This window comes from Rutidosis leptorrhynchoides, chromosome 2 (assembly GCF_046630445.1).
Source record: "Rutidosis leptorrhynchoides isolate AG116_Rl617_1_P2 chromosome 2, CSIRO_AGI_Rlap_v1, whole genome shotgun sequence".
In the NCBI taxonomy this organism is placed as follows: domain Eukaryota; kingdom Viridiplantae; phylum Streptophyta; class Magnoliopsida; order Asterales; family Asteraceae; genus Rutidosis; species Rutidosis leptorrhynchoides.
The window spans coordinates 40,596,297-40,622,132 of NC_092334.1; the positions used below are offsets into that span (position 1 = coordinate 40,596,297).

General features: G+C 36.8%; 3 protein-coding genes and 1 long non-coding RNA gene across 4 annotated transcripts; all 4 read right to left on the reverse strand.

Moving 5' to 3' along the window:
• Positions 1–440: 440 nt before the first annotated feature.
• Positions 441–1,094, reverse strand: LOC139887811 (uncharacterized). The gene is made up of 2 exons (XM_071870864.1): positions 953–1,094; positions 441–742 (listed from the first exon to the last, which is right to left on the reverse strand). The coding sequence occupies exons 1-2, from the start codon at positions 1,092–1,094 to the stop codon at positions 441–443; spliced, it is 444 nt and encodes a 147-aa protein (XP_071726965.1).
• Positions 1,095–1,204: 110 nt separating this feature from the next.
• LOC139887812 (uncharacterized) lies at positions 1,205–1,789 on the reverse strand. Its single transcript, XM_071870865.1, has 2 exons — positions 1,548–1,789; positions 1,205–1,451 (listed from the first exon to the last, which is right to left on the reverse strand). The coding sequence occupies exons 1-2, from the start codon at positions 1,787–1,789 to the stop codon at positions 1,205–1,207; spliced, it is 489 nt and encodes a 162-aa protein (XP_071726966.1).
• Positions 1,790–3,413: 1,624 nt separating this feature from the next.
• On the reverse strand, positions 3,414–7,555 carry LOC139887813 (uncharacterized). The gene is made up of 3 exons (XM_071870866.1): positions 7,325–7,555; positions 3,732–4,424; positions 3,414–3,650 (listed from the first exon to the last, which is right to left on the reverse strand). The coding sequence occupies exons 1-3, from the start codon at positions 7,553–7,555 to the stop codon at positions 3,414–3,416; spliced, it is 1,161 nt and encodes a 386-aa protein (XP_071726967.1).
• A 15,567-nt stretch (positions 7,556–23,122) lies between these two features.
• On the reverse strand, positions 23,123–24,807 carry LOC139890765 (uncharacterized). Its single transcript, XR_011773442.1, has 3 exons — positions 24,727–24,807; positions 23,653–23,726; positions 23,123–23,381 (listed from the first exon to the last, which is right to left on the reverse strand). It is a non-coding gene; the product is annotated as an uncharacterized lncRNA (long non-coding RNA).
• Between the last annotated feature and the right edge of the window lie 1,029 nt (positions 24,808–25,836).

Below are 25,836 nucleotides of genomic sequence, written 5' to 3' on the forward strand. Positions count from 1 at the left end.
GCCCTCCATGTCTCTCTATCAGAAGTTATGTGGGAAGGGGAACAAAAGCTCCTTCATGTCGAGCCTTATTCTATCCATCCACCTACGAATAGGTCTACCCCTTCTCCTTATGCCGTTGACCGTGGGTGCCTCGGCTCTTCTAACCGGGGCAATACGTGGTCGCCTCATCACATGCCCAAACCATCAAAGCCGTTCTTCTCTTAGCTTGTCGATGATGCTACTCACTCCAAGGTTCTCCCTAAACACACGATTAGGAATCATATCTAACATAGTTTACCACAAGTCCACCTAAGCATCCTTATTTTTGCCACCTTCATCCTTCTCTCTTGGGTCTTCGTCATTGGCCAACATTCTGATCCGTACAACATGGTTGGTCTAATTGCCACCTTGAAGAATTTCCCTTTCAATTTGAGCGGTATCTTCTTGTCGCACAAAACCCCTTAAGCTGCTCTCCACTTTAACCAGTCAACCTTAATACGATAGGTCACGTCCTCGTCAATCCTCCCCGATTTGTGGAGGACCGAGCTTAGATATCTAAACGAATCTTGCAGATGCAAGATCTGGTCCCCGATGTTGATATTCACTCCAACATTATGTTCATCCTCCGTCCTGGCGAAATGACAACTAAGATATTCCGTCTTTTGTCTACTGATCCGTAGACCATTTTGTTCTAAGGCCTCTCTCCATTGTTCAAGTCTTCTATTAAACTCTTCCTTGGATTTCGCTAAAAGCGCAATATCATCTGCAAAAATAAGACACCAAGGGATGTTCTCTTGTATTCCTCGAGACAGCTCGACGAGGATCAAAGCGAAAAGGAATGGGCTAAGGGCAGATCCCTAGTGTAGGCCTACTTCTATCGGGAAGTACTCTGTGTTTCCCATAGGCGTCCGAACACAAGACTTCGCCCCTTCGTACATATCCATAATAGCTATAATATATCTATTTGGGATACCTCTAACAATAAGGGTCTTCCAGATCAACTTTCGCAGAACACAATCATAGGCCTTTTCTAAGTCTAAGAAGACCATCTCTAGGCCCTTCTGCATTTCCCTATACTTCTCCATAACACTTCTTATAATATGAATTGCCTCCATCGATGAGCGCCCCGGCATAAAACCAAATTGGTTTTCCGAAACTATCGTTTCGCGTCGAAGTCTAGTCTCAATCACTCTCTCCCAAAGTTTCATAGTATGGCTAAGTAATTTTATGCTTCTATAATTACCGCGATTTGAGCATACCTTTTATTTTGGTAGATTGGGATAATCTCACTGAGTCTCCATTCTGTAGGCATTTTATAACTTCTAAGTGTCTTATTGAAAAGACACGTCAACCATCTAACACCATCTTCACCAAGGCACCTCCACGCCTCTATAGGAATCTGGTCTGGTCCCACAGCTTTGTTTCTGCCCGTCTTTCGTAGTGCCGATTTTACCTCACCCTGACTGATCCTCCTACAGAAATTGTTGTTTTGGAAATGTCCAATACCCAAATCCTGCGGGTCCTATTGGCGCCCGGGACCTCCACCCACGAAAAGAGATAAGAAATACCCTTCCCATCTTTTTCTAATTTCTTCTTCCTTCACTATGGTTTGATCGACTTCATCTTTGATAAATTTGATGTTATCTATATCCCTCCTCCTACGTTCCCTAGCTTTTGCAATCCTGTAGATATCATTTGCTCCTTCTTTAGAGTCTAGTTTCTTATACAAGACTTCATATGCCTTATCTTTTGCTCGTGCAACAGCCTTCTTAGCTTCTCTTTTGGCTTCTCTATATCTCTCTTCTGCCATAGTTCTATTATCACGTGTCCCCTCCCGACAAGTAATGAGCTCTGATATCGCAAATTTAATACACGTTTTCCTTAGCGATATCGATCACATTTTAGTCCTTTCGGATACGATATGGCGTTTATTTCGATAAGTGAAAATAAGTTCGAGTTCTAAGACCAAGAAGATGAAATTTGAAGTTATTTGATGGTTTTATTGACTTTCTAGGTAAACGAGTGAAAGAAGTTGGTTTGATTCGAGTTTGGGTTGAGTTATGAGTTTTCAGCTCCAGATTCAGCAAAATAGATATTGAGCGCCGCTCAGATATGTTGCGCACCGCTCCATTAGGCGTTAAAATTAGTTCGAGAGTTTTTAGAAGTCCACGGATCAGTTTAACAGCATATTGAGCGCCGCTCAATAAATGGAGCGCCGCTCCATCTCCTGCCGGTTTCAGAATTGGGGTATTTAATGCACGAATTTTTACCCTAAATATGATATCTTATTCCCACACGATTTGCAGCAGCTTTTTGACGAAAAAGGGTGATTTTTGGGGAATCCCACGATCATTCTAACGCTTCAATCATTACGGGAACGTGCTTCGATTCATTGATCGTTCAAGATTCAATCATCTATTAGGTTAATCTCTTTGTTTCAAACAATGAATTCTTCTATTATTTTGATTGTGATTTTGGTTTTAGCCATGATTGTTGGCTAAGTTCTTTAATGTTTGTCTAGATTGAATATTAGTATGTGTTTGGATGATGCTTAAACATTTAATTTGATTAATACATGATAATTATGAGTTTTGATTAAGAACCATTCTTATGGGATTTAATATTTGTTACTTGGATTGATTAGTGATCTTGTTGAACAAAGGGAACCCTGTTTCAATTTAGAGAACTGATTTTCAATTGATTTGTCTTAATCAATTGGATGCTTACTGGACCAAGGGGGTAAACCGGGTAACATAGATTGAACAAAATAGGGGTGAATTGTGTGGAGCGAACGCGTAACCAATTGAATCTTAATCTTATAATTAGTTAATTACTAAGTCACAAACGAAAGAGGTCTTTGGTGAAAGGGAACCCTAAGCCAATAAATCATAGTTTGACGTGTTTGCTAAAAGAGAACTCTGGGTAAACCGACTCTGTAGTTGCATGTATTGATAAATTGAACTAGTGCTTAATAACAAATCATCCGATACTGCGAATAGGAGATCTAGGAGAACATTCTTTTATCTATTGAATTCAATTATCTTTATTTTTCGTTGAGTCTGCAATTTAATTTATTTAAACTTAAAAACCAAAAAAATATTGCCTTTTAGTTACATCATTCTCTTTGATTCGGCTAATCATTAAATAGCTAAAAACAAACAATTTCGTAGTTTCTATTTCCTAGAATAACTTTAGTTAATTTTAATTAGTTCACAATCTTGAATTATCTTTAAAACTGTCCTTGGTTCGACACTTGGATTTTACCATTTGCTATACTATTGCACGATCGGGTACACTGCCCATTAGTGTGTGTAGTCTTAATTGATGATTATTGTTCTATAAATTATATACCTGATTTTACACATCAAGCTCCCTAAACCTCAGTTGCTTAAGCGCAACTTTGGTTTGAACCTCATCACTAATTCACCAAGATTCTATGACTTGTGTCCTCTCGATGTCCGTACTGCCACACCTAAGGCTTCCTTGGCCACATCTCTAATAGTGGATGCCAAACTATTCCACATCTGGTCTGCGTCACCATGATTAACAGTATCCACTCCTACCTCAACTCTTTCCATAACTAAAGCTTTAAAAGTTTCGGCTTTCACTCCATTCAGATTTTTCCATAGTATCTTAGGTTGGACAGGTCTAACGCACCTAGTAACCCGCCTCTGCAAAACCTAGTCCATGACCAATAGTCTGTGTTGGGTGGGGCAGGTCCAGGTAGTCAGGACTCTACAGTCCCTATATGCCCTAAGGTTCCCTTTGCGAAGCAATATATAGTCAATCTGGGTACTATGGCCCCCGATGTGTAAAGTTGCTAGTTGAGCTTCCGTCTTCCTGAAAAAAGAATTTGTAACAACTAAATCGTGGGCAACGGCGAAATCGAGGATAGAGCGTCCTTCTTCATTTCGAACACCGTACCCAAAGCCCCCATGGACACCCGTATATCCGTCAGAATCCGTTCCTATATGTCTATTAAGGTCTCCCCCGATAAGTAAACGATGGTCAGCGGGGCAACTCCTCACAACTTCATCTAACGAATCCCAAAAGCTTCTTTTTTCTTCTTCACCCAAACCAGCGTGAGGTGCGTACGCGCTAATGACCATGTAAGTCTCCTCCCGGATAACTAACCTAATCGACATAATCCTATCACTACACCTACCTACACCCACAATATTATCCTTATACGGGTGTCTTATAATGATTCCTACCCCGTTTCTAGCTACCGTAGAACCCGAAAACCATAACCTGTAGTCATCAATATTAACCGCCTCTTGACCCTTCCATCTGGTTTCTTGAACACACAAAATGCCTACTTTACTCTTACGTAAGGTCTCTACCAGCTCATAGGATTTGCTACTCAAAGATCCTACATCAGGCCCGGAGATGAGCGTGTGCAACCAGTGCGGAAGAACAGGGCCCTTTAATTTGCTGGGGCCCAACTTCAAGTAATTTCCACTACGGAGTATATAAATTAGATTAGATGATACCAGCCCATTATTTTTTTCATTTCATAGTTTATGGTAAATGGTAATGGTAATTGAAAACTAAAATCTTTTGCTCGTCGATATTAGCAACTACAATTAGACAATAATTTATCTATTTTAACTTTGGGATATAATCACAATAAGATTTTTTTTATTCTTTTTTAATATCCATTTTTCTTACTTCCCGTAACCAATTTTTATATATTGATTATTCATAGTCATTAAGATTTGTTATTTGATGTTGTTTACCTGAATATGTAAAACATACTCTTATTAATATTGATATAGTTGGATATTGGGTTTCGCAACATGTGCGATGAAGCATAATCAATATCAAACCACACCATATAAAAGGTCTACTTTTAATTCTTATATATGTATGCAAAATGTTCGTATACAAAAGGTCTACTTTTTATTTATCGAACAGGGCCCATGAAATTGACGGGACGGCCCTGTCCTACATTCCAACTACCTACTATAATCTTAACCGGGTTCGCTAACCTATTGCCATTTCTAAACCCTCTAGACCTAGCCGCCCCTAATGATTGTTTTGTTGTACCAAATATATGTCAATACGACCTAATTACCGGTAGTTGTTCCGTGCTATGCAGTTACCTCCGCTAATAGGGTTCATCACTGTAACCGGACGAGAGTGTTAACGCCGGTAATATCTAAAACCCGTATCTCGCACTCAAGCATATCCTAGCCCTAGCCGCATGAATATGTTTGATCAAATGGCACACCCGGTGGGACGCGTCAACAACATGTCCCTTTCCTACCGTCTCAATGGAATTAACATATCCTAGCCCTAGCCGCATGAATATGTTTGATCAAATGGCACACCCGGTGGACGCGTCAACAACATGTCCCTTTCCTACCGTCTCAATGGAATTAACACATCTGTAAGGGTGTGATTGGTTGGGAGTATTAGGAGCTAAGGAATGATAATGAATATTATTAACTAGGTTTGGTATGTTATTAAGAAAGGAAATCAATACTAATTAGTGGATAATGAGCATTGTTGTTTAAATTGAGGGTATTGAATATAAGGTAATGGGGTAACTACTGATTCTTAATAAACCGTCACCACCAACTTAATGCTTATACGAAGTATATATTTTTTTTATTCTTTTACATTCACACAAAATCATACGGAGTATATTTTTTTTTTCCTTTGCTTTTATAAAAAATCTCAAATGCTATTATTTATTCAATTATCAATTCATTAATTGATACTATCAATACATCAAGTAATACTAATATTATGGTTCTTTGAGGATTGTAACATTAAAGAGAGTAATAGAAATCACGTTCAAAAAATAAAAAATATGAAGAAATAAAGCAAAGAAATATACGATAACTATATAGTAAAAATAAACTATCAATATGCTATATACTTTTACTTTTGTTCTAATGTAGACTATATACAAAAAAAAAAAAAAATACTAGTGTAGGCTATATATTTCAAAAAGTGTTCTAATGTAGGCTATTGGTGACCGATTACCTGCTGAATCGGTAAATTTAAACATTTAATATTTTTTTGCATTTTATATGGCTACAAATAGGTTATATACTTTCGGTTTTGTTCCGATTTAGGCTATATAAAAATATGATTTGTATCGATGTATTACCAACATCATTCTCCACAAAGATGTCACGTTATCGTTGAATTTTTTATCCGGTTAATATGTTTTGTCCGTTCATGTTATTACACCTTTTGAAAGTATATAGTCTACACTGGTAGTTTTTGAGCTATATATAGTTTACATTGTAACAAAAATTAAAGTATATAGTCTATTTATAGCTTTAACGCTAAAAAATTATAAAATTTATCGATTTTGATTATAATTTGTTTTCAACTAATTTTTACAAATTTTGAGATATTACGTTTAAGTACTATAAATTTTTAGCAACTTATTCACTTTACATGTGAATTAATCCTCATCAAAATATTTGCAGTTCAATTTTTAGGTTTTATTATGATGTGAATATTCTAAAGTTTACTAAGGGTGTGTTTGGATGAAATTAGCTAGAGATGGAGCTTGTAGCGGGAGCTGGAGCTTTTGAGATAGAGCTGGAGCTGGAGCTTATTTTTAAAGTTGGTAGCTAGAGCTTATTATTTTTTATAAGTGTTTGGTAAACTAACTGGAGCTAATTTTTCAATTCATAAGCTCTACTTTTTTTCTTAAGCTACTAGAAGTAGCTTATTTTTCTAGAGCTTATGAAATTAATAAGCTCTACTTTTAATGTCAACCAAACAAAGCTTATGATTTGTAGCTTATTAAAATCATAAGCTCAAGCTCCTATAAGCTTCCATAAGCTCTCATAAGCTGGTCACCCAAACACACCCTAAGCACTATTATTAATGGAATGATAATACCCGTATCATATCGTAGACCATTTTCATCCATGACGGTTCGTCATGGGATCACTGACCGTCACATCAGTGTTACATCAGCACTTACTTCCCATCACTAACCAACCACTAAACTGCTAACATCCATGACGTACCCATCACTTGGTCCCACCTCTATTTTTATATTAAACTTTTATATTATTAACTTATATATAACAATTTAAATTCTAAAAATAAGTTTTATTAATAAAAAAAAAATTACAAAGTCCTAAAAATAAAACCGATTACAATGTCCTAAAAAACGATTACAACGTTCTAAAAATAAAATAAAAAACAAGTTTAATACGACCCGATCGTGTCGTCACTCACGTAACCCTCATTGCTACTGTTGTGAGGGTAGTGAGGATGAGGTCGGGTGTTGAATTGTCGGGTCCAAATACCAATACAATACAACTCGATTCGGTTGCATTTGAGTAAGACTCTCCCAAAAATTTCATGCCATTTTTTTCGGTCGTGATAAACTCGAACTTATCGGTTTCTGGATCACACCAAGCAAAATTCGAGGCCTCGAAGTCAACATGTTCGTGTATGTAGTCGAACAAACGCCCGTGTCCCAGTAGGTGATATCGAGTGACTCGAACGACTTACACTGCCCGTCCAAGTACATCTTCCAATCTTCGCTTAGTTGACCCCCGTACCAAACATCCATTGAAACATTTAAACGCGCCATGGTATGTGTGTGTTTTTTGATCGAAACAGAATGGGTATATGTTTATGTTTGAAACAAGACAGGAGGGTATATGTTTATGTTTATGATGTGTGTATGTTTATGTTTTGAAACCGATACAGAATGGAGTAATGTATATGTTTATGATCGAAACATAATGCAGTAATGTATGTGTGTGTACTCACATATACATGTATATATAAAGGTCTGAAATTTGGCCGTTGAAATGTTTAAAAACTGATCCGTTGAATGTTCGAAATTGGTACACATCTCGTGATCGAAATTGTCATGCAACGAAAAAAGTGTTCGTGGGGTTCAACGGCAGACTCCATGGAGTGTTGCTAATATCGGCACCGTTGGACGACGGCTCCAACCACGCCTCCAACGGCGTACCGATGAGAATGGTCTTAGTGTTTCCATTCTATTATCATTACTATTGTCATTGTCATTACTATTCCTTAAAAGTTACCAAGCATGCTCTAAGTCTTCGTTATGATTTGAACGGATTATAGTTGTATGTGTTTTTTTATTAACTGATAGCATAAAATAAATGATGAATTTTATCGTAAGCGTTACTTTGTTAATTAACAATTCGTTGTATAATGGCGTAAAACCCAATGCTGCTATTATTCATAAAATATTACTCGCCGTATGAATTCATTTTTTAATAAAAAATTCAACACCACCTCCTCTAGGTGTGAATAAGTAATATTTAGTCTCGTGTAAGTATCGATGGAAGCTAGCTTTGGGTTCTACAAATCAAATTTATGGATTAATTTATTTGAGAAATGATCATCTAACCGATAAATCAAGATTTGACTTCTTCAGCATTAAGAAACATGTGGGTAGGCTTCTCGCCAAATGTGTTTATAATTGATCGCAACAAGAAATCTTGATACAATATAGGGTTTATATTTGTTGGTGCATAATCTCGAGTTTTATAATTGTAATATGTTCTATTCGTATTATAGTTTACATTTCAGTCGTGTATGAACATTATCGTTAACGTTTGTGTTTGATATTGATTAATTGATAATGTGAAATGGTTTAGAGCTGTTTGGTTCGCAGCTCAGACCATCGACCGATGGTAGAGACCATCGGTCGAGGGACGAACACCACCGGCCGTAGGTCAGAGACCACCGGCCGATGGTCACTGTAATCGTATATATATAGGGAAGTCGGGTTTCATTGTTAGGTTACACACCCTACACTCTATTGCCGTCATAATTCGCTGTTACTATCGTCCCAGACCATACCCCAACCGAATACAATCATCAAGGTGTCGATTATATCAACATATTGTTGGTTAGATTGTTCCTAAGGTGAACCAAGTATTCGACTCATCCTAGTTTAGTGTTTTTCGCCTCTAATCTAGTAATAACGTTTGATCTAAGATCTTTAGAACGTCTACAAAGTGGTATCAGAGCTGAGGCTAGCTGATCTAAACGTTTTTGAGTCGAATTCATATTTTTTGTTATTAGGGTTTTTGGTCAAAACGAGTTTTTGATTCAAAGTTGTGATTTTTACTTGTTAATCTTGTGTTTTTCTGGTCATTAGTGTTTCTGGGTTAGTTATCTAAGTTTCTACCGGTTTGTTTTGGGTTTTGAACGTCAAAATCTCTCAAAATCGAAGTTTTTAGTGAAAACCCTAGTTTTTTCTGCCCAGTTTACGTAAGAACTACCCTCGGCCGATCGTCACTGACCATCGACCGTTCGTCTCAACCCTCGACCGTTCGTCAATCCCAAATCGACCGATCGTCTCATTTAGAACCGGAGGACAGTTTGTCGTATCCTATAGCAGTTTGTCTTTACCATCGGCCGTTAGTCTTTAGACAATCGACAGATCGTCTCCTATCATCGACCGACAGTCACCTCCATCGACCGAATGACTTTATACTTATACTCAGCTACTTAAGTCTACACCATCGGTCGTTCGTCCACGACCTCCGACCGATAGTCAAGGACCTCCGACCGATTGTCTAACACTCGGCCGACACTCTTTTGTGACAGAATCTTAAAACAGCAATCAATTAACTTCAATTTGTTAAAATGTCGGACACTAATGAACAAGTAACAAATGAATACAGTGCCTTAGTAATTGCACCAGGACTTAACAAATTACTACTTTCCGAAAATGAGACTGGATCTACCAATAAGGTTCCCAAACTTGATAATCTAAAGGATTTTTTGGATTGGAAGGCGCGTTTTATGATATATTTGAACGATATTGATTCTAGACTGTGGGAGTTGATAGATAATGAGTATGTTTGGCCAAATGGAGGGGACGGGGAACCAAAGGAAATGCCAGCGTTTAATCCTGCAGAGCGCGAACAGTATAACTTGGAATGTAAGTGCTACGCGCAGTTAACTCAGGCACTATCTAAGGAAATCTTTTCCCAGTTCAAAAACAGGAACAAGACCTCGCATACACTTTGGCTTGCTCTTCAATCAGCCACAGAGGGTACAGCTACTTACCGTGCCACTAAGGGTAAGGTTTTGAAAGATGAATGGAGAGTATTCGCAGCTCTTCCCTCCAAGACTCTTGGGCAAACCTTAGAAAGATATCGCCTGCTGGTTGCAGAAATGACCGATTATGGAATAGACATATCGGATGATAAAGCAGTTAGAGTGTTGAAAGATGGTCTTCCTGAAAAATGGGACAACGAAATTGAAAAGATTCAGAACAGGTACATTGCATCAGGTCATCCGCTAACCCTGATAGCTTTTACGTCCAAGCTGATGGAAAAAGGATATTCAGGTTGGGGCTAAAAGGAAGAGACTTGGTACTCTAGCGGCAGCTTCAACTGTTGAGTCATCTTCAGGGGGTCATGCTCCATTGCAAACAGCCTTCATCTCAAGCAAGGCATCACAGACCTCAGCACCACAGTAAGAGTCAGGATATTTCAATGATAAGTCTCAAGCCCTAAAGTCAACGGCTAAACTGATTGATTCCGGCGTTCTGCAACAGTCTCATCACCAGTTATCAAGACAGATAATATCAAGAAGAGGCCTCTAGAACAGATTCAGGAGGATATAGCTTTAGCAGCTATCATGGTTAACTCTTATAATGATATGATCAGTGGACAGATAATAAATGGTCATCTGGAGAATGAAGACTATGATCAGATAGATGAGGATGAGATAAAAAGAATGGACATCCTGTATGCTATGGGTAGTGTCGTGAGACGAGCAAGGAAGTATCTAAAGAGAACATGACAGAGCACTTTGAGTTTGAATCGTAACACTAAATTTGGGTTTGATATGTCCAAAGTGAGATGCTTTAACTGTGATGAACTAGGTCATTTCAAGAGGACATGCACAATACCACCCAAGCCTGGTTTTCATAATTCTTTTCATAATACTTCAATTGAGGTGACTCCTGGATATGCTGGTCCGACAGTGAACAAGGAAGCAACTTCTAGTGGTCAATCCAAAGCTTTGACTACTACTTATGCTGATGAAGTGTGTGATTGGTCGATCTCAGTTGATACTGAGAAAGCTAATGTGGTTTTTGTTGGTAAGAGTGAAGCTGAAATAGAAGAAGAAAGGGTTATCAGAAGAAAAGCTGGGTGTATAGGTAAAGATGATCCAGCTTGCACATGCTATGTATGCAAATGTGACGCACGAATGAAAAGGGTTGAAGCAGTCATGAAGATGTGTCTTAGGAAGAGAATTAGTGATAAGTTGTACGATAAGTTCCGCAAAGCCAAGGATTTGTCTGATCTTGAGTTCACAACCGACTCCTCAGATGATGATGAACCCTCATGAATGAGTTATCATACAGATACCTGGTCTAGAGAAGAACTTGCACGCTTGATCAAGAGTGATGTTGAAGGTGCTGATGAGAAGGTAGTCACAGTGAAAAGCTCGGATCGTCCTGAAATAGTTGAGAGCAAAGAAAGTTATGATGCTGATTATTCAGACAGTACAAGTTCAGAGTCAGAGTCAGAATCATATACGGATTCGCAGGTCGGTAGAAAAGATTACGCGTTCATGGCTAACACATCCAGCAATGACAAGGAATGTAATGATTCAGATTCTTTTTGCTTAAAATGCACTGACCTTAAACAGGAAATAGCTAGACTTGAATGTGTAGTCTCTAAGCTTAATGAGATACCTGCTACTTGTGAAACTTGTTCGAAACTTAGACTTGAACTTAAGAATTTAGATATAGAAAATCAGACAAATAGAAAGAACTATGATGATGCTCTCTACTACCTGAATAAGCAGAAAGAGTATGTTGATGTCATTAAGTCTTTAAAAAATCAGGTAGGTCATTTAAAATCTACTATTGTGGATGATGAGAAAGTGATTCACCTGTATTTGAGCCAGATAGAAGCAATTAAGGTAGAAAAAGATTCATACAAGTTAAAGTATGAGTCAGAGAAGGCTATGATTGATAATTGGCAGAGAATGTCATAAGTGACACAAACTTTAAAACATCCCAAAAATCAAGGGATAAGCTATAATCAGGTTGCCCCACCGCTTTTGGGAGAGTTTATCAATAAACCTGTTGAGAAGAATAGGGATCCGGTTATAGAACCGAAGTATGGTAAGCCTGAGAAAAATCTTGTATAGAGTAAAAGTGAGACTGGTGAGGGGAAGAAGCCATTAGATGTTATTTATGAGACGGAGTCCGACACTGATGTCGACACCGAAAAGGACGGGAAATCCTTTGTAGTTGTGACTAAACCCATTACAATTTTGAAGAATCCAAATAATGAGGCAAATAGGAGTGAAAGTCAGAAGACTGAGAAAAGGAGTGTTAGTAAGCCAAAATAATCTAGGAAGAAAAACACTCAGCACACCCCTGTTAAGTTTGTTAAGGATAGTAGTGCTGTGAATTCTCATGTTGTTGATCCCAAAGCTGAACTTCCACCAAAAGGTGAGGGTTCAAATTCAGGAAGGGTGACGAAATATGTTCTGCCTAATCGTTGACAGACTGTTAATCAGCAATTCTTGTCACCCGCTCCAACTAGGCAACATATTACACCCACGAGGAGACAGTTTTCACCTTCTAGGCGTCAATTATTTAATGCTAATGATTTTGAAAATGTTCATTGTTTTAATTGTGGGATGTTGGGACACAAGGCTATGAATTGAAAACCCATTCAACAGACACCACACAGTAAGATTGATCTTAGCCCTAAACGTACTTTCAATAGAAGATCATCATCACCTGTGTTTAAATCTACTTCTGTGAAATCAACTGAAACTAAAGTTTTCCAAACAAATGACTATTACAGGAAACCTTTACCAAAAAATACTGTTTGGAAACGTAAGTCAGAAGTGAAAGGTGTCCAAAATTCTGAAGATCCTTCCGGATCTAAGGGATAATGGGTGGAATTGCCAGTGGTTGGCGTTGATGGGAAACCCACTGCCATTAGGGCATGGGTGGCCCTTTCTAACTAATCTCCTTATTTTCATGTGTAGGTCGCCTACAATTCTCGCTGCAGTACATGGATTGTTGATAGTGGGGCGTCCAGGCACATGACATGGAACTTATCACTTTTTTCTAATGTGAAAACAATGGATGGAGGACCAGTTTCTTTTGCATGTAGTGAAGGAGGTTTTATTACTGCGCAGGGAGTGATTTCAAACGAGAATGTCAGCTTTGATAAGGTCAATTTTGTGGAGCAAATGTCGAACAATTTGCTTTCAGTTTCATAGGTTGCTGACAAAAAGTATACGGTTGCTTTTGATGACAAATTGTGTTATATCTTGAGAAAAGATTTCGTGATTCCGGAAAACATGATTTTGATGACTGCTCCAAGGTGTAAGGATCTCTATATCCTTGATATGCGAAAGGCTCATGTTAAAGAAGGTACATGCCATCAGGCTTTTGTTTTCAAAGCTACTGAACATGAGTCTATTACTTGGCACAAGCGTATGGGTCATCCGAGTCTAAGGAAGATGAATAATCTAGTTCATAATGGACTATTTATGGTGTCAATCTTAAGAGTTTTCATATTCCAGAAGGGTGTCTTCCGTGTAAGAAAGGGAAACAGACAAGAAAACCTCATGCTTCCAAGAAGCATCATTCTGTTAATGTTCCTTTGGAGTTATTGCATATGGATCTCTTTGGTCCAGTTAACTACAAGACTATAACAGGAGAGTTATACTGTCGTAGTTACGGATGAGTATTCTCGTTTCTCTTGGGTTGTGATGCTGAAGCATAAATCAGATACTTTTGAGCACATTAAAGTTTTGATTCTGAAGCTTGAAAGTTTGTATAAGTTGAAGGTTAAAAAGATTCGTACCGACAATGGTACATAGTTTAAGAATAACAACATGATAGAATCACTCGCCATAGTGATTCTGCCTATGGCGGTTGCAAGAAAGATTTCAAATCAACATCAGGAGGTTGTCAGTTCCTTGGTAGCAAACTAGTTACCTGGCAGTGTAAGAAGCAGACAGCAGTGGCTCAGTCCACTTGTGAAGCAGAATATATTGCTGCGGCCAGCTGTACATCGTAGGTTATCTGGATTCAACAGCAACTACGTGACTACGGTTTGCAAATTTCTAACACTCCTATTTATGTTGATAATACTGCTGCCATAGCTATCACTAAAAATCCCGTAAATCATTCTAAAATGAAACATATAGGGATTAAATACCATTTCATTAGAGACTGCTATGAGAAAAATTTAATAAATGTAGTGCAGATAGACACTACAACCCAATGGGCTGATATCTTCACTAAAGCTTTTGATAAACCACGCTTTGAGTTCTTGTTAAAAGAAATCGGAATTAAATTGTTAACTGACGTGGTTCCTGAAACAGAGGCTCCTAACATAGAGGAACCTCCCAAAGAAACTGAGTTATGAATGCCCTAGAACTGCCTGTATAGTATGTGTACCTTGCATAGTATTTAGTAGGTCATTTGCATGCTTAATTTTCGTTTGCATAATAGATTTTTGTTTTCTGATAGTACTGCATGCTAGTTTGTGTTTTTATTTTGTTTTTATGTTTTTGTACAGATAAAATTGAAAAGCCATAAAAATTATAAAACCAAAAAATCAAATAAAAAGTTGAATAATTGAAAAATCCATAAAAAAGTGAAAAATTCAGAAAATGAGTTGTTTATTCTATTTGTGGGGAAGTGATTGCAATACTGAACTGACATATATAGAGAATGCTTTATAGTATATTGGTAAACTTTATTGACATAATTTTGGATAGAGATGATCACAATAACAACGCGTAAATATCATGATGGGGAAATCATGAAAAGGTTTACATCGGTTGAGGGTAGTCACCTACTTATCATTGAATATGTACTGAGAAATGATTGTTCAGAAACTCAACAGACGATTGAGGTCTCCCCTATTACGATTTATACTCGGTAGCAAAGGATAATTTTGTGAGTCTCCAAGGTGAGCATACTTTGTCTAGAATGCATACTTGTTTCTATCTATCTTTATTACTTGGACCGAAAGTCAACAACATATATGTCGGGTATACAAAGGGAGGTGTTCTCTCTAGATGGGTTGAGAAGTGCAATTCTGTATCACAGACATAGAATGATTTGAACAACGTAATGTCATCAGGTTATAGACTTCAACATCAGAAGAGTGGTTTTCTGTGCAGACACAACAAAAGTCAAAGATAATGGTACATCATCATTTACAGTTATATTTATTTTATTTATTTTGTTTATGTTTTGTAATCTAGCATGGAAATCATCGCAACATCAGAAAATCTAAAAAAAAAAAAAATTGCTTATGTTTTGTTTCTCAAATTGTAAATACATTGATGCACCACATTATTGCAAGATAAATCATGGATCAAGAATTGAACAAGGTTGAAGGATTCACACGAATGATTAAGCTATCTACATCCAAGGGGGAGAATTGGATTGTATCGAATCATCTGATATAGAGAACTTAAATCATTCTGTGATATGGGATTGTACCTATTGACCTGGATAGCAGGAAATATCGTCTAGAGGATACCTTAGCGTTCCATCACTCAAATATATATCACTACCATCCATCCAACACCATACGTCATACGAATTCCGTTTAAGTATAAGGTTTATAGCGGCCGGTATGCATTTTCTCAAAGTATGCAATAAATTTGAGATAAACAATGTTATCTGAAACGAAAGGTATAAGTTTAAGGTAGAAGCTCATGGCTGACAGGGTTGCTAGAAACATCGTGAGATGGTTCTGTTCAATCAAATTGAAAGTACATTGATGTGATAAGAGGACAGCGTCAATATATTTGTGCTCAATTGTTCTACCTGAAACATCGTGCGATCTCAAATGAGGACTGACTCCGTGATCAAAATCTAACATTGTAAGATGTTAAAGTAATTAATTATAACATAATAATCAAAGTCTAGTGTGAGAGTTGGTAAATGTTTATTGATATATTTGAAAGTTATTCTTATCTGTCTCGTCAAACATGAATTAACATGTCAACATAGTTCAGTTCTGATCCCCGAAATCAAAAGTTTGAATCATTTTGGTATGTCAACTCACTGAAATATGTGTTATTGCTTTCTTAGTGTGGTTCATGATAAACTGTTTCATCTGATCTCATGATAATAACATCTGATATTTGCTGAATATGTCTTTGTTGATCATGACACACTAATCTTGTACAGTAGTTTGATTTATAGCTTTGCATGTGCATTTATATCTGAAAATCCAAAAATAGTTGCGGTATTTGTTATTTGCATGTGCATTTATGTTTTAAGTTTTAGGTATGGCAAATCAGTTCTCTGAAAGGTTCACTGTGTTATTCTTTAAATTTCGAAATAAGTTGTTTGGAACTCAAAGAAACAAAGCGTGCTTAATTTTATACTGTAGAGATCAGTCCAAAGGGGAGTGGATGTGAAAAGGGATGTAAAGACTAAATGTAAAAAGACTTAAGTTTTAAAATTTTCAAAACCAAGATTACCGACCGACAGTCAAGACCTTCGGCCGAAGGTAAAGACAATCGACTGATTGTCTTGACCATCGGGCCTTAGGACAAGACCATCGGCCGATGGTTACTGAGAGGGTATAAAAGGAACCAAAATACCACTGGGTCAGTCAATTGGTATTTTTGGTGAATTTTTACAATCGATTTTCAAGTTCGAGCGATAGGAGTTTTTTGACCGTGTATTTAGTGCATCTTTTCCTTGTGATTCCAGCGCCATAATCTAGGTATTTCAATTCAATCTCATTTGTTAGTTTTCAATGATTTTAGGTTTGAAAAAGTTAAAACTTTTAATGCCTAATTCGTTGATATTTTAGTTGTTTTGATTGAATTGATTGATATGTGTATGTTAATTGGTGTTGCCTGATGCTTATACGCCTGTTCTTGTCCAAAATTACGTCGATTTGATGAAAAGGGTATTCTAATTGAGGACAGATCTGATGAACTACCCTCGGCCGAAGGTCTCTGACCCTCGATCGATGGTGTCTTACTCTCGGCCGTAGGTCCCTAAGTTTGAACAGATAGTAATTCTTGTGATGTGTTTAGATGGACTGCCGTAGGTCTATACCATCGGACTGATGGTCTACTCCATCGACCGATGGTCGTTCAATTGGACTGATGGTGCCGTTTTGTGTTTGATTTGCATGAATTTTAGATTTTTGGTGATTTCAGTGATACCTATCTAATGTTAGTGCTTGTAGTTTGTATAAGAATGTCATGTGGTTCTTTTGTTGGACAATGGATGTTTAACATCGAGCGTAGGAGAATTCTAGCTAGTAATCGACGTATTCTAGTGGAACAAAAGGTCATCGCGACTCGACAGACCTAGGCTCCTTGGGAACAAATTGGGTGTCAGGCTTTCCTAGACATTGAGGATTACTTTTGTCCTCAATTGGTGAGGGAGTTTTATGCCAATGTGGCCTTAGAAGATAGTAAGAAGAGATTTGTACACTCAGGCGTATTTAACCAACAGTATAAGTGGACCATGGAGGAATTCTCAAACCTGTTGAATGTTCCTCACAATGGTGTTAAAATACTGTATCCTAGCAAAGATCTAAGAAAGATTCCCAATAAATTCAAACTATCTGACATAATTGCAAGGATATGCAAGCCTGGGAGAGTAGTTAATGCTGGTAGGGTTGAGATTAGTGATGACGATGTGTCACATCAACATGAGTTACACTTGAGAATAATCAAAAGTAATGTGACATTTAGGAGAGAAGAAGATAATCTATTGTCTGATACTGAAGCTCTGCTTTCGTATTGCCTACTAGAGGGTATTCAAGTGAATATGGGTCACTATCTCATTCATGTGATGAAAGATTTTCTTGAGATGGAAGAACCATTTCCTTATGCGGCCTTATTGCATAACTTGTTCAAGAAACTTAGAGTGGTGCAATATGTCACGAGGCTGGTGCCAGAGAATCCCATTGTGGGATAAGTGATTCTGAATCTCTGTTTATGTGTGTGATCTTGTCTTAATGTATTTTCAGCTTGGTTTGTAATTTGATGATGCTAGCCTGTTAGCATTGATACATTACTCTAAGTCTGTAATAATTTTATTTTGGATATGTAATCAAGTAATCGTGACCTTGATCTACCAGGATAAGTAATGTAATATATTCTGTGATGATTACACTGTGTTATCTGATAGGTCATGACTATACAATGCTGATTTGAATTGTGTTTGCAGTTATTTTCATAATGTCAGGTGTTCAAGCTGATCAGGAGAATGTTACACACGGATCCGATACTGAATCTTCGAGAGGTCCATTATCTGTTGATCTTCCAGGGTTGAAAGCTAACAGTGGTTCCAATCTCACTGCGTGTTTAAATGAGAAAGGCCCTAATGCTGGTAAATACAAGGGCGTGATCGAGTTTCTAAAACATTCAAGAGTGTTTGTAGCTATCTCTATGCCGTGTACAACATATTACTCACATCAGAGAGAGTTCTGGGAATATGCAAGGATTGAGACTGTAGATGACAGGAAGGTTATTATAAGTACTGTTTGTGGTCAGGAGATAAAGATATCTGAAGATACGATTCGAAACACATTCTTGTTTGAGGATGATGAGAACATGCCGAAGAAGTTGTCAAAGACAAAGATTACTGGATGTGTGTTAAGGTGCAAATATACTGGTGATATTACGAGAGCTACAATTAAAAGAAGTGGATTCACTCCACCGTATAGATATTTGTCGCTTGTTGTGCTGAGGTGTTTAAGTCCATTAAAAGGTAGATTTGATGAGTTGAGTGAGATATATCAAGGGACGTTTGCTGCCCTGGTATTGAAGGCTGACTTCAACTTCTCATGAGTTATCTTTGATTTGCTGGTAGAGAATGTGACCAGCAAGTTATTTCTGATTTATCCGAGATTCTTGCAAATTATGATTAACCGCCAAACTGTTGATTTGCCTAGATTGAAGAAGGATATCATTGAACTAAAGCATATGACAGATCTTACCTTCAATAGATTGAACCAAAAGAGGAGTGCTAATGATGGCAAGCTTGTGTGTCATCTTGCGAGAGAAAACTATCAGTGTCCTCCAGGGAAGAAATGGAGAAATGAGACGAATGTATCTGATAGAGAGCCTGATTTTGAATTGGAAAATAGCGATGAGGAAGTGGATCAACAGACAAATACTCAGACTACTGGTGGATCTGGTACGGGTGTGTTAGTTGATGAGACAGGAGATGTTCGTCCCGATGTTGGTATTGATGATGCTTCTAGGGGTTCAAAAAGGAGAATGGTTGAAGATGAGAGTTCTCAGGTTTCAACAAAGCTTAAATTGAAAAGGAGGTTCAAACTGGTTTATAAAGATGCTGGTGGATCATCAGCTGGAACTCAACCAGTGACACCGCCACCGCAGACTCAAGGATAACAACCATCACAACAACAACATCCATCAACACAACAATCACCACATGTGGTTCAACAAGTCTCCCAAGAGACTGTTTCTACTCCTACTCCGGAAGTTTCGTCTCATGCTGGAACTGAGGGAGGTGTTGGATCATTAGCTTTTCGCACGATAAATGATTTATATGTGCAAGCTATGGCTGATAATTTAAGGATGAGAAAGGAAATGGACGAGAAGTATGAGAAGCTTCAAGAAGATAACCGGGTCAAGTACGAAGATGTTGAACGGTTGACCATGCAGGTTGACTTGTTACAGAAAAAGGTGAGTAATCAGTCATTGCTACTGACTGATGCGAAAAGAGAAGCATCTGAGGCTAAGGAGTTGGCTGCATCAGCTATTAAAAGATTGAATGCTTGGAATGAGAAGTTTGAGCTTATCGAGATGACCGAGGATGAGACTGATAACCGAATGATGGAGGCTCCTGGTTCTTCACATGCTACTGCACCGTCAGTAATTCCTCTTAAAATTGATTATAGTTTTAGTGATTTCTTTTCTAAACTGGATGAGCTCAAGCATTCTGTTGTTTATGATGTTCTAGAAGAGGGAGAGATCCCTCACAACCTCTCTAGAGAAGAACTGGACGAACTGGTGCGTCTAGAGCAAGAGGAAGCTAAAGCAGCTGACGCACAGTCCGACGATTCTCCATCTGAGGATGAATCTTTTAGTCCAGAGATTACCGAGGATCTAAGTGATAGAGATGTTGATGGTTTAGTTGAGGATGTGACACATGAAGATTTTCCTACATATTAGAATGATCAGAATGAAGATCTTCCTGGTTTTGAAGAATTGTTTAAAACTAATGATGAGCTTTTGGATCGTAAGTGTAAAGAGAAAGAACAATCTGAAGTTTTTCCTGAAGGTTTCTTGCCAGTCAAATACAATAAGGAAAGAACTAAGAAGTTGGAAGGTGAATGGAGGGATATTTCGAGAATTAGAAAATATTGTGAGAAACCAACGATTGAGCCGAAGTATTTGAAGATGATAAACTTGAGAAAGAATGCTAAAGGAAGGATTCTGGCCTGGGCATACATTGAAGAATTCAACATGTTTGCAGTTAAACGAGAGTTTGGTGTTGATTACTTTAAACATGATCACGAATTCAAGTCGCTACCGTATGTTGAGCTGATGTAGATTGCTAGATTGAAAATGTTGTATTGTGGAATGAATGATCGATCTTCACTGTTGGTAAAGATGATTCGAATTGTGTTCAAATCAAAGGATTGGGAAGGTTTTAGACAACAGTTTCCGAGGATTAGTTATAGGGTCAATCAGAGAACCGGTGAATCTAAACGCATTGTGAAGTATAAGCGGGCAAAGACTATGAAGAAAGTACCTTTAAGGAAATTGCCTCAGAACTGGAGTCAGAGATTCAGATGGTGGTATTATGATGACCGTGCAGAAGAAGCTGTGATAGTGTTGGATAAGGTGAATGAGAATGATATTGAATGCATTCGTGTATTGGATCCGATTTGGCTGCGAAACTGTACCGAGGCTGACATTTTCACGTTATATTATAATAGTATGCTTTATTGACGCGAGAACAAGGTGCAGGCTGAACAGTATGTGAAAGTAGCTAAGCTGTGTTACTTGAACAACATGGTGATTGATCTATACGAATGAATTAGATGATGACTGAAGACTTTTGATATAGAACTAGGTCTTAGGGGGAGTTTGTTGGTGCATAATCCCGAGTTCTATAATCGTAATATGTTCTATTCGTATTGTAGTTTACATTTCAGTCGTGTATGAACATTATCGTTAACGTTTGTGTTTGATATTGATTAATTGATAACGTGAAATGGTTTAGAGCTATTTGGTTGGCAGCTCAGACCATTGACCGATGGTAGAGACCATCGGTATAGGGACGAACACCACCGGCCGTAGGTCAGAGACCACCGGCCGATGGTCACTGTAATCGTATATATATATAGGGAAGTCGGGTTTCATTGTTAGGTTACACACCCTACACCCTATTGCCGTCATAATTCGCTGTTACTATCGTCCCAGACCATACCCCAACCGAATACAATCATCAAGGTGTCGATTATATCAACATATTGTTGGTTAGATTGATCCTAAGGTGAACCAAGTATTCGATTCATCCTAGTTTAGTGTTTTCCGCCTTCTAGTAATAACGTTTGATCTAAGATCTTTAGAACGTCTACAATATTTGGGCCCGATTAAGTAATAGACACACGATTATGGCACGGTAACAATATATAGGGTTTATATTTCGCTTTTTATATATTAGCTTTGCCTAACTTTTATTTTATATGAAACCGATCTTATCGGTTTAAAGCATACAATGCTTCATCGGATCTATTGACATAATATAAGACCAATATTGTTATACATTAAGAATATTTTATCAAATTGACAAGTTTTGGGGTAAACAAGTATCACTAAAGGATCTGATTTTCATTACCTGGAATTTAGTTTCCATGAATAAATGCTTGATTTGGTTTTCCTAAATAAATTCTTTTGCCTTGACACGAAAACTATGATAACTTACAATTATATGGGACTAGAAAATTCTAATATCATCATTTATCTCATTTGTATATGGGTTTGAATGGTTATGGTACGTGTAAGGATACTCTACCAACTTTTGATACACAATTTTTTCTCTACGTTCACATCAACTTTTATTTCATTATTATTATTATTATTATTATTATTATTATTATTATTATTATTATTATTATTATTATTATTATTATTATTATTATTATTACTACTACTACTACTACTAGTTTATAACCAGCGAATTCGCGGGACTTAAACATGAATTGTTATTGAATAGGATATATTTTCTAAAGAAACCATCGGCATTTGTAGCATAATTTCTAAAGTGATTTTACGCAATTAACGTGTGTGAAAATATGAAAAAATGGCGATGAATAACATGTTACTATGTACTATGTAAAAGGTTAAAGGAATTTTTACCCCTTTGCCACGATCAAAGTCTTAGTTGGGTTCAAATGAGTAGAAACGAATTGCTTTGTCGTTGAAGTTGCCAGCACTGTGATTCGTTCTCTTCTCAGCTTGTTATTACAAGTAAACGACTCAGCTTCGATTAAGAAAGAGGTTAAAGGGTTTTTCCTATCATACTTAGCCCACGATCCTCCACAAATGGGTTAAACTGTACAGAGCCTTTCGTGTCTACTTTTCTTTGTATTATATCTGCCTTGTAATTGTGTATCTTAGTCAGTGTGTCATAGCTCCCGTGGTGTTTTAAGTTGTATCGTTTAGATATAGATGTACTCTTGTATTATTTTATATTTTAATAAAAGTGTTGATCTTTCAAAAAAAGGAATTTTTATGTGTATAATTATAGTATAAAATATTGTTTGTTTCATATAGTTTTTCAGAACAAATTTTTGGATATATATTGACATGTGACCTATGTAATTCGTCAATGTTGATGGATCTCGTTAATAAATACCCCGTATTTCATTATCAGCCAACTTTTGTAACAGTTTCAATTTCGTAATAATATTTGAAATGAAATATATATTTTTCTTTGTAATGCGGATGATTTAAATCACTCCATACCTTCAGTTTGATCCCATTTGAGTTCCAAAATGATTAAAATCTTTATCAAACATTATCAAAAACCTCTGATTTCATGGTAATGAGCTGACTTACCGATCTAACATACATGTTTACAAAATTAGTCTGATATATCAAGAATGACCAATTACTCACAATGGTCAATGTCACAAAATAACCAAGAAGTGAAGAAACGCAGCATTAGCATGTGCCTGAATGCTACAATTGATTTGTTGTTTAAAAGCATAACACTTACTCCACATAACTTACATTACCTAAAATCATACATTCATCCACATTTGTTAAATTTAAATAAAATTATGAACCTAACATTAATCTCAGCAAGAGCCCTTCTCTTTTCCAACATTAATCTCATCTATAATCCTCTGTTCCTGGTTTTTCTTATTAACATGTGATTCTGCACAAACACACTAAATTTAAAGATGTTCATTCAGGGATCTTTCCAAGTAGTAGACAAACCATTAAGGCCCACTAATGACATAAAGGTATGAAGCCATGTGCAACAACGTGAGCTTTTCGAGCAGGTTGGGAAAAAAAATTCTGAGTGACTAACATGATTCGATGATTCATAAAGATTTGAACATCTTAACACTTGTTTAAATAGTCTTGCACCAGTTTAATCTTAAGATGTTTGAACATCTTAAGATTTGAAAATGATAACATGACGTACAGAAATGATACCTGATGAGCAGTCTGAGGCCGAGGAGAACCCGGAGCCAACGTTTAGCCATTTTCCTACCACTTCTGATTCTGATCTGTATTGCAGCAAGTGAAGTAACTCAGTAAAAAAAATACAGAAGTAACAATCTAAGCCACTCGAAGAGGTAGGAGAAAGAAATTAATGCCCGTTTACTGTTCATGGTTTTTATAAAATAGTAGAATGGTTAATGATGACACATTTTTCTTCTTCTTATAATTGTACAAGAGAAGAAGAGATTTTAGCTTAACCAATTGACCCATTAAAAATAAAGCATATATTTCTATAAAGTTGACTTTGCTCTCATGAATACAGTTTAAATCGAATTTGGAACATTAACTATTTAGTATCATAAACTTTATATGTTATTACATTGTCAACATTACTTCCATAAGTTTAAGGTACTCTCTACATAAACTAATATTCATGTGCAGCCCACTTAATTCAAGAAGTCACCTATAGAAAACTTTCATCAAATATATTCCCATGATTTAAAATATTGTACTACATCAAGGATGATAATTTTAAAAGGTGGGCAAGGATAACCCCTACATACTGGAGAGAGAAGAATCAAATTTCTTAATTTAGTTTGAACCCATGTTGAGCAAAACCAAATGAAACTGCTGCAAAATTCTTAATTTAAGTTCAAACTACATTGATTCCGCGGTCATCAATGGCATTGAATCAAGAACCCTAGACTTGTAGAGTTCAGGTCTGTAAAATAAAATAGTCAACGGTGGTAACAAATTGACTATTTTTAACAATAACAATTTAGCATTCACACAACTGTTCAATCCTATAATTATGTATGAGTACAAGACGACCTAGAAATCCCAATGAACCCAATACACGTTTGAAAACCCCTTAACCCTATTGTTCAGTTACCTTACAATTTATTAAACATTTAAAGTAGCTGAAAATTGGTAGCAATCAACATACACCATTTGATAAATCTTTGGTGTGTTTCAATTCAACCTATGCGGCTACGCATCATCAATGAGTAAACTAATGAAAACAATTAGTAATTGATAGATTATGAAGAAAAAAAAAAGACTTACAGTACTTCAATTGAAGAGGTGGGCAACCGATTGTCTTGGGTTTCAAGAGAAATTTAGGGTTTTTTTAGTTGTAGTAGTTTATGAATGGTTTGAAATATAGGGAACCTCTAATTTTTCCTTTTGATTCCGCCCAAAATTGATTTTAGGAGGGTAATTTGGTAATCATCATATCATTTCTTGATTTATGATGAAATGTCCCGTTCATATCGATTATAAACGTTTCATATTAATTGATCTCTTTGGGAGGTTTTGACCACTACATGAGACGTTTTTCAAATACTGCATTCGTTTTTAAAACAAATCATAACCTTAATTTTATCGACAAGGTTAAAAGACATCACCTAGATTATCAAGAAATGATAATCTAAAAATATCACACTTACACACTACCAATACATATTGGTTTACAATATTAATATGTTACAACAAAGTAAATCTCGAATGCAGTTTTAAACAATATTATACAATCATGCTGACACCGAATCTTGTCCATATTTTAGCATGCAACAGCGGAAGCTCTTAATAATCACCTGAGAATAAACATGCTTTAAACGTCAACAAAAATGTCGGTGAGTTATAGGTTTAACCTATATATTTATCAAATCGTAATAATAGACCACAAGATTTCATATTTCAATATACATCCCATACATAGAGATAAAAATCATTCATATGGTGAACACCTGGTAACCGACATTAATAAGATGCATATAATAATATCCCCTATCATTCCGGGAAATCCATCGGACATGATAAAAAAACGAATTCGAAGTACTAAAGCATCCGGTACTTTGGATGGGGTTCGTTAGGCCCAATAGATCTATTTTTAGGATTCGCGTCAATTAGTAGATCGGTTTACTAATTCTTAGGCTACCAAGAAAAAAGGGCATATTCGGCTTCGATCATTCACCCATATAATGTAGTTTCAATTACTTGTGTCTATTTCATAAAACATTTATAAAACTGCATGTATTCTCATCCCAAAAATATTAGATTTTAAATGTGGGACTATAACTCACTTTCACAGATTTTTACTTCGTCGGGAAGTAAGACTTGACCACTGGTCGATTTACGAACCTATAACAAATATGTACATATATATCAAAGTAT

Coding starts and splice junctions, on each gene's coding strand:
- LOC139887813 (XM_071870866.1), bottom strand. CDS start 7,555: ATGGCGCGTTTAAATGTTTCAATGGATGTTTGGTACGGGGGTCAACTA. Junction 4,425..7,324: donor TATCACGACCGAAAAAAATG/GCATGAAATTTT, acceptor AATTACTTGAAG/TTGGGCCCCAGCAAATTAAA. Junction 3,651..3,731: donor TTCGCAAAGGGAACCTTAGG/GCATATAGGGAC, acceptor TAGGTTTTGCAG/AGGCGGGTTACTAGGTGCGT.
- LOC139887811 (XM_071870864.1), bottom strand. CDS start 1,094: ATGGAGGCAATTCATATTATAAGAAGTGTTATGGAGAAGTATAGGGAA. Junction 743..952: donor GAAGACCCTTATTGTTAGAG/GTATCCCAAATA, acceptor TTATTTTTGCAG/ATGATATTGCGCTTTTAGCG.
- LOC139887812 (XM_071870865.1), bottom strand. CDS start 1,789: ATGGCAGAAGAGAGATATAGAGAAGCCAAAAGAGAAGCTAAGAAGGCT. Junction 1,452..1,547: donor ATTAGAAAAAGATGGGAAGG/GTATTTCTTATC, acceptor CAATTTCTGTAG/GAGGATCAGTCAGGGTGAGG.